This window comes from Alligator sinensis, unplaced genomic scaffold (assembly GCF_000455745.1).
Source record: "Alligator sinensis unplaced genomic scaffold, ASM45574v1 scaffold1060_1, whole genome shotgun sequence".
NCBI classification, from domain to species: Eukaryota; Metazoa; Chordata; order Crocodylia; family Alligatoridae; genus Alligator; species Alligator sinensis.
The window spans coordinates 281,398-289,707 of NW_005842907.1; the positions used below are offsets into that span (position 1 = coordinate 281,398).

Below are 8,310 nucleotides of genomic sequence, written 5' to 3' on the forward strand. Positions count from 1 at the left end.
CCCAGCTGCTGGGCAGCGATGGCTGCAGCCTGCTGCAGCTCCAGGCCCTGCTGTGCGGCCACCTTGTGCTTCTCCTGCCACTGGCTTAGCTCCTTCCTCAGGCGCTGGAGCAGTTCCCTGGGAGTGATGGGCAGGGCTGAGGGATGCCTGGCCTGGGGCTCAGGGCTGAAGCAGACGCCCGGAGGCCGGGCCCTACCTGCTCTGCTGGGCCTCTTGCTGGCTGGTGGTGGCCTGGTCCCGCAGCACCTGCAGCTCGGCCTCGCGGCGCCGCCCATCCTGCTGGAGCAGCACAGCCTCCGCCTGGCACTGCCGCAGCTGCTCCTGCACGCTCTGCAGGCTCCCCTGGGCCAGCAGTGCCCGCTCCTCCTGCTGCGCCCGCGCCGCGGCTGCATAGGGACAGTGGCGCAGGTCTGTGCCCGCTCGGCTGTCTCCAGCCTGCCCCATGTGGCCCTGAACCAGCTGGGGGCGGGAGGTGCCCCAGCAGGGAGCAGGGGAAAATTGGGAATACCTAGTCTCTCTCTCACTCACACACACACACACACACACACACACACACACACACGTAGGTGTGTGCATATATCTAGTCACAAATTGATGGCTATACATATACAGACACATACACACAGAGCTATAAATAGGTACACATATGCGTGTGTGTGTGTGTGTGTATACGCACAGGTATCTATGTGTATGTGTATGTAAGTGTGTGTGCAGATCTAGTCATAGAAAGATGGCTATACATATACACACTATATATATGAATAGGTACACTGTGTGTGTATGTGTGTGTGTGTGTATGGGGCACACTAAGTGTGTGTGTATGCACAGGTATATATATATGTGTGTGTGTGTATGTACTTACATACATATGGGTAAGTGTGTGTGCCTACACACACACACACACACACACACGTGTGTGTAGCTCTAGTTATAGAAAGATGGCTATACATACACACACATATTATATATATATGAATAGGTACACGTGTGTGTGTGTAAGGGGCACACTGTCAGTGTGTGTGTGTGCGCGCGCGCAGGTATGTATATATATATATATATATGTACTTACATATGGGCAAGAGTGTGTGTGTGCCTACACACACATGTGTGTGCAGATCTAGTCATAGAAAGATGGCTATACATACACACACACACACACACACACACACACATATATATATATATATATATGAATAGGTACACACGTGTGTGTTTGTGTGTGTATGGGGCACATTAGCTAGCTGTGTGTGTGTGTGTGTGTATTAATATACATACATGCAGGTGAACTAGAGTGTGTGTGTATGTGTGTGCGTGTGCACGCGCCTGTATATACACACACATACACGTGTGTGTACCTATTCTAGATCTAGTCACAGAAATAGATGGCTATACGTGTACACAGTGTACACAGAGATATATGGATATGTACACATGCATATGTGTGTGTGTGTGTGTGTGTGTTTATATACAGACACGGATGAGAGAGTGTGTGCACGTGCCATATACACACACGTGTGTGTGTGTGTGTGCAGTCACTCCAACTTTACTGGGGGGGTGATGGGGGAGGGGAATAGGAGGCTACTCCAAAAAAGGTGCCCAACCCCGAAATGGGTTTAGAGCGGACTGTGCTATAAAAGGGCCCTGGGTGGTAGCAGCAGGATAGACAGAGATGATTTTCAAAATCATGTGCAATAATAAAAAGCAACTTCAGCCCCTCCGGCATTGCCAATCTAGCCTAATTGGTGCCCCGCCCAACGCTCCAGTCCTGAGACAGTTGCCACACTGATACCTAGGGGTGGATCCAAGGAGAGTGCTATACATATACACACATGTACACACACAGCTATATGAATAGGTACACACGTGTGTGTGTGTGTGTGTGTGTGTGTGTGTGTATCAAGTCACAGAAATAGATGGGTTTACATATATACACGTACACACAATATGAAAAGGTGCACATGCTTATGCATGTGTGTGTGTGTGTGTATACATAAATATGGGTGTGTGTGTGTGTGCGCTAATACACACACACACACACACACACACACATATATATATATATATAAACACACAGGCATAAACACGTATGTATAGATCTAGTCACAGAAATAGATGGCTATAAATATAAATACGTGTACACACAGCAATATATGACGAGGGACACAGATGCATAAATATGTGTGTTTGTGTATATGCGCAAGGGTGACTATATACATATGTATGGGTTAAAGAGACCGTGTGTGTGTGTGTTTGTATATCTAGTCACAGAAATAGATGGTTATACATATGCACACATGTACACAGAGATATATGAATAGGTACACACATGGGGAGGTACACACATGCATGTGTGTGTGTGTGTGTATGGGGCACACACTATCTATATGTGTGTGTATTTATATACATACATATGTGAGAGAAAAAGAGAGCGTGTCTGCCATCTCTCTCTATATATCATAGTACTTAGGGTCGGAAGGGACCTAAACAGTTCATCAGGTCCGACCCCCACCATAAAGGGCCACTGGGGCAGGGGGCACACCAGGCACCATCCCTGGTTGGGCTTGAACCACCAACCTGCTGGTTAATAGCCGAACATGCTGCGTCATTGTGCCACAGCCAGACTGAATCCAGATGTTTGGTGGGCCCATGGCTGTAGTCATATAAGTGCTGGGGAATCGAACCTAGGTCTTTCACGTGGTAGACAAGGATGGTACCACTGGATCACGGGACTTCTGTGCACGCACGTGTGCACACACACTCTCTCTGTTGGTGTGTATTTATATACATAGGTATGGGTGGAAAAGTGTGTGTGTGTCTATATATGTGTGTGTATCAAGTCACAGAAATAGATGGTTTTACATGCATGTGTGTAAGTGTGTGTGTATGGGGCACACACTATGTGTGTGGTTGTGTATATATACATAAATATGGGTGAGAGAAAGATTGTGTGTGTATGTGTATATCTAGTCACACGAATAGATGGCTATAAATACACACATATATGTACACAGCAATATATGAATAGGAACACAGGTGCATATATATATATATGTGTGTGTGTGTGTATGAGGCATACTATATATATGTGTGTGTGTGTGTGTGTGTGTGTGTGTGTATGCATGTCAGTGGGTGTGTATTTACACATACGTACAGGTGAGACAGCGTGTATACACACGTGTGTGTGTGTGTGTGTGTATAGCTAGTCACAGAAATAGATAGCTATACTTATACACACGTACACACAGAGATATATGAATAGGTACACACATGCATGTGCGTGCGTGCATGCGTGTGTGTATGGAGCACACGCTATCGGGTGAAAGAGCTATATATATATATATATATATATATACACACACACACACACACACACATATACGTGTGTGTATGTCAAGTGACAGAAATAGATGGCTATACATGTACACACAGAGCTACATGAATAGCTACACACGCATGTCTGTGTGTGGGTGGGCACACACTAGTATCCATCTATCTGTCTCTGTGTGTGTATACCCATGCAGATTTGTGTGTATTTATATACATACAGATGGGTGAGAGAGAGGGAGTGTGTGTGTGTGCCTATACACACACGCGTGTATGTGTATATCTAGTCACAGAAATAGATGTCTATACATGTACACAGAGATATATGAATAAATGCTTGTGTGTATGACATGCCTCTGTGTGTGTGTGTGTGTGTGGGGGGGGGGGGCACACACTATCTTTTTAGGGGGGGGCGCACACTATCTATTTATCTGTCTGGTGAGTGTGTGTGTGTGTGTGTGTGTGTGTGTGTTCCTATACACAAACACACACACACACACAGATATGCACCCATACATACACACACTTATATGTCACGTCACAGAAATAGATGGCTATTCATATACACACATGTACACATAGAGCTATATGAATAGGCACCCACATATGTGGCACTCTGTAGTATCTACGTATCTGTCTGCGTGCATGTATGCCCACAGGTATATACATACATACGAGACACACGGATACGTGTCTATATGCATATGTGTGTGTGTGTATCTAGTCACAGAAATAGATGACTATACATATACACACATATGTAAACAGATATACAAATAGGTACAGACATGCATATATATATATATATATATGTGTGTGTGTGTGTGTGTATAGCACACTATGTCTGTGTTTGTGTGTATTTATATACATATGTATGGGTGATAGTGTGTGTGCGTGCACCTATACATAGAGACAGAGAGAGAGAGAGAGAGGGGTGCACGCACACGCTTTGTGTGTGTATATTTAGTCACAAATAGATGGCTATACATTTCCACACGTCTGTACACAGAGATATATGAATATGTACACATGCATGTATGTGTGTATGGGGCACACTATAGGTGTGTGTGCATATATTTATATACATACATATATATATGGGTGAGAGTGTGTGTACCTATACACACACATACATATCTATCACTATCAGTCTATCTAGCTATATAGCTGTGTGTGTGTGTGTGTGTGTGTGTGTGTGTATACATGCATGGGGGTGTGTGTATTTCTATACATATATGTGTGAAAGAAAGTGTGCGCCTATACACACACATACATACATGCACACGTGTGCGTGTTTGTAGCTGTATATGTAGCACACACTATGTTTGTGTGTGTATTTATATACATATATATGGATGTGTGTGTGCCTACACACACAGGTATGCAGAAACACACACTCATTCTCCCTTTCACCCATATATATGTATATAAATACATGCCATGTATATTTATACACACATATACAGTGTGTAAATAGGTATGTGTATGCATGTGCCATGTGTGTGTTTGTCTTTGTGTATAGGTAGTTTGTGGGGCACACACTCTCTAAATATATAGATATATGTATATGCATGTGTGTGTGTGTGTATATATGTATATACAGGGGTTTAGGTTGTATATGGATATACACACACATATGTACATGCAGGCGTGTGTGTGTGTGTGTGTATTTAGATACGTATTTATGGGTGGGTGAGAGAGCACAAGCAAGCAAATGTGTGCATGTATGGATCTGCATGTGCACCTACACACACAGCGTATGTATACACACACACACACACACGAGCATGTGTGTGTGTGTGTATAGAAATAGATTATAGGTGTGCATACACACACACCTATATATACATACACACACACACAAACACATGCTCACACAGCTGTGCACAAACATGCACACCTGTGCATGCATGTATATATGTCTGTGGTGTGTTTGTGTGTACATTTTATACAGCCACACAGCTTATTTTTATATTCATAGACTGTAGACACACACACACACACAAAATGTATGTACATACACACACATCTATATACATTATATATACACAAAGCTCATATTTTGCTCTGTGTGTGTGCGTGTGTACAAGGAGCCCTGGGTGCCAGGAGCTGTGTTGTGCTGCAAGCACACGTGGTGGGGGTCGGGACAGGGCTGGGGGTGCGGGGCACACTCATGCTGGTGCAGTGCGTGGCACAGCCCCTGCTCCGTGCCCCTGGCGGGGGCTGAGCTCCCCAGGTTTCTGTGGCGGGGGACGGGGATGGTGGGTGGTCCTGGCCCCGGCTGTGCTGTGCTGATGGGCAGGGCCGGGGGTGCCATCTCTTCTGTCTTGGGTGCTGCTGGGCAGTGGGGCAGACTCCGGGTGTCCCTGAAAGTGGGGTGGGGGCTGCCAGACCCCACGGGCAGCTGGCAGCGCTGGGGGCCCTGGCATGGGGCAGCGCCCATGGGGGGGGTGGCGGCCGCTCACCCTCCTGCTGCAGGCTCTCCCGCAGCCCCTGCAGCTCCTGGCGTAGCGCCGCGCTTGTCCCCGCGCTCTGCTGCTGCTCCTGCTGCATGCTAACCTGCGCTGCCCGTGCCTGCGCCAGCTCCGCTCGCACCTGCCGCAGCTGCTTCTCACGCCGTTGCATGGCCTAGGGGAATAGGGGCCAGCACGTGCTCCTGTGCACACGCGAGCCCAGCCTACCCTTTCCCCACCCTCACATCCTCTTCTGCTGCCCTCCAGGCCCTGCGCTCCGCCCCGGGGCCGATGCTGCAGGCCATAATCGTGCCCCTTCAGCTGCTGGGTGTCTTGGTGCACCTGGCTCTGGCCAGGGACCAACATGGAGGTAACGGGACTGCACCTGCTGCAGGATCCCGTGAGCCAGGTTGGGCGAGGTGGTGATATGCTCCTGTCTCAACTCAACTTTCCACCTCAAACGTGGGTTTCTGGAGGGATTTTTGGGCCCCAGGGCAGATGGGTGATGGGGTGGTGTGGGTTGGAGTAGGGCCTGGCACCCTGGGACTGGTGGGGGTGGGCCCTGCTCCTCCCTCAGGGTTTCTGGAAGGGGGGAGAGAAGATGGAAGCAGTGAGCTACGGCGAGAGGGGAGAGGGAGATAGAGGGGAGAAAGGAGAGAGAAGTGTGCGAAGAGGAGGGGAAAGGAGAGGAGCATGTGTGCACGTGTGTGTGCGCGCGCACGCACGCCGGTGGAGCCCACCGAGGCCCGTGGGTGAGGCGCAGGCCATGGCGAGGTTGGGTGCCTGCTTGTGGCACGGAGGGCAGGAGCTGAGTGCAAGTGAAGCGACAGAGGCCAGGGTAGTTTGAGCCTTTATTTCCTGTTGTGGCTTCCCCGGGCCGGCGGTGGTCTCCTCTCTGACCCAGCCTGTCTTCGTGGCTACGGCCAGGCAGGCACCACCGCAGCTGTGGACTGTGGGCTCCACGCCTGCCTTGGCTGTACCCCCAGGGAGCTCCAGAGAATTGGCAGCTCGCACTTCCTCGCCCTGCCCCCCTGGGCCCCAAGGCAGATTGCTGGGGGTGGGCTGGGGGACATCCTGCCCCAGCTCCTGCTGACCTGGGCCCTCTGGGCGCTGCGCTGGTGGCTCTCCTGCAGCTGCTGCTCCAGCTGCTGCACCTGCTGCTGCCGCTCGGCCGCCTCCAGCTGCGTGCGCTCTGCCTGGGCGGCCGCGCTCTGCCGCAGGCCCCGCAGCTCCAGCTCCAGCACTTCTAGGTCTGAGAACGCTCTGGGCACAAGCTGCTCCTGCCCACCCTGCACTTGGGGTGGGGGGCCCACATGCGTTGCCCCACAGGGTGTGGGTGCCTCTGGCCTTGGCCCCCACTGCCCCCAGGTGCTGAGGGCCAGCAGCCGCAGGCAGGGCAAGGAAAGGGGGACCTGCTTCACACTGGGCAGGGGAGGCCCGGAGCCAGCTCCCCAGCTCCTGGCAGAGGCCGAACGCTCCCCTGGCCCGGCTGGGCCCACAGGGGCAGGCAGGGGAGCGCTGCAGGGCGTAAAGAGCAGCCATTACCTCTCTTGGTGCTGTGCTTCTGCTCTGCCGCCCGCTCCAGCTGCAGCTCCCAGTCCTGGGCCAGGCGCTCGGCCTCCTCTGCCCGCTGCTGATGCACAGTGCTCTCCACCTCCAGCTCCAGCAGCCTCTGCACATGCAGCACCATGCCATCAGCACAGTAGCTGGAAGCCAGCGCCCTGGGGCCCCCAGGCCAGGCCCGTGAGGGGAGGGGAGGGGCGCGGAGGGGAGGGCAGGCCTCCCTACCTGCTGAAGCGCCGTGGCCTGGAGAGCCAGGCAGTCATAGCTGGCATCGCTGTGGCTGTGAGCAGCCCCATTGGAGGCAAACTCCGACTGAGCGTCCCTCAGTGCCACCGCGCCTGCCGCCACCTGCATGCACCAGGGCCGTGAGGAACGGGGGAGCAGACATGGCCCCAGGATGGAGAAGGCAACAGGCAGCGAGACGTATGGGAGATGGGACCGCGGGAAGGACGACGCTGGGCACCCGGATCCAGTGGGAAAGACAGGGCTCTGACAATGCCCCACGCCCAGGGCCTGGGCAGGAGGCCAGGGAGCAGAGGGCTCTCTGTGCCTGGATGTCTCCAGACCCAGCTTGCAGGCCCACCAGCTGCGCACTGCCAGTCCGCACGGACTTCGCTGCAGCAGCGCATGGCATCAGGCCGGATCCGCGGGGCGATGGCGGGGGTCGGCCTCACGCAACCCTGGGTGCAGCTGGGGGCCTGCAGACGAGCCACGCTCTGGCCCCGTCCCTGCTGCCCAGCCTCGGCGTGATGCTGCACCGGGGCTGGCAGGAGGCGCGCCCGCACTCCTGGCTCTTACCTGGCTGTGGCTGGCAGCCAGCTGCTCCCGGAGCCCCTGGGCCTTGTCCTCGCACTGCTGGGCGTGCTGCCGGCTGTGGGCCAGGTCCTCCTGGGTGGCCTGGAGCTCTTGGCGCAGCCGCTCCACGGGCTCCTGCGCCCGGCTCCTCACAGCCAGCCGCTCCCTCCGCCAG

At 52.5% G+C, this 8,310-nt stretch overlaps 2 protein-coding genes across 2 annotated transcripts in view; one reads left to right on the forward strand and one right to left on the reverse strand.

Moving 5' to 3' along the window:
* DHX38 (DEAH-box helicase 38) overlaps positions 1-8,310 on the forward strand; it is a 25,601-nt gene that overhangs the window by 12,495 nt on the left and 4,796 nt on the right. The window lies entirely within an intron of this gene.
* Positions 38-8,273, reverse strand: LOC112548061 (putative uncharacterized protein DDB_G0271606). The gene is made up of 5 exons (XM_025192227.1): positions 7,566-8,273; positions 7,323-7,449; positions 6,872-7,029; positions 5,790-5,952; positions 38-386 (listed from the first exon to the last, which is right to left on the reverse strand). The coding sequence occupies exons 1-5, from the start codon at positions 7,692-7,694 to the stop codon at positions 193-195; spliced, it is 771 nt and encodes a 256-aa protein (XP_025048012.1). The 5' UTR covers positions 7,695-8,273; the 3' UTR covers positions 38-192.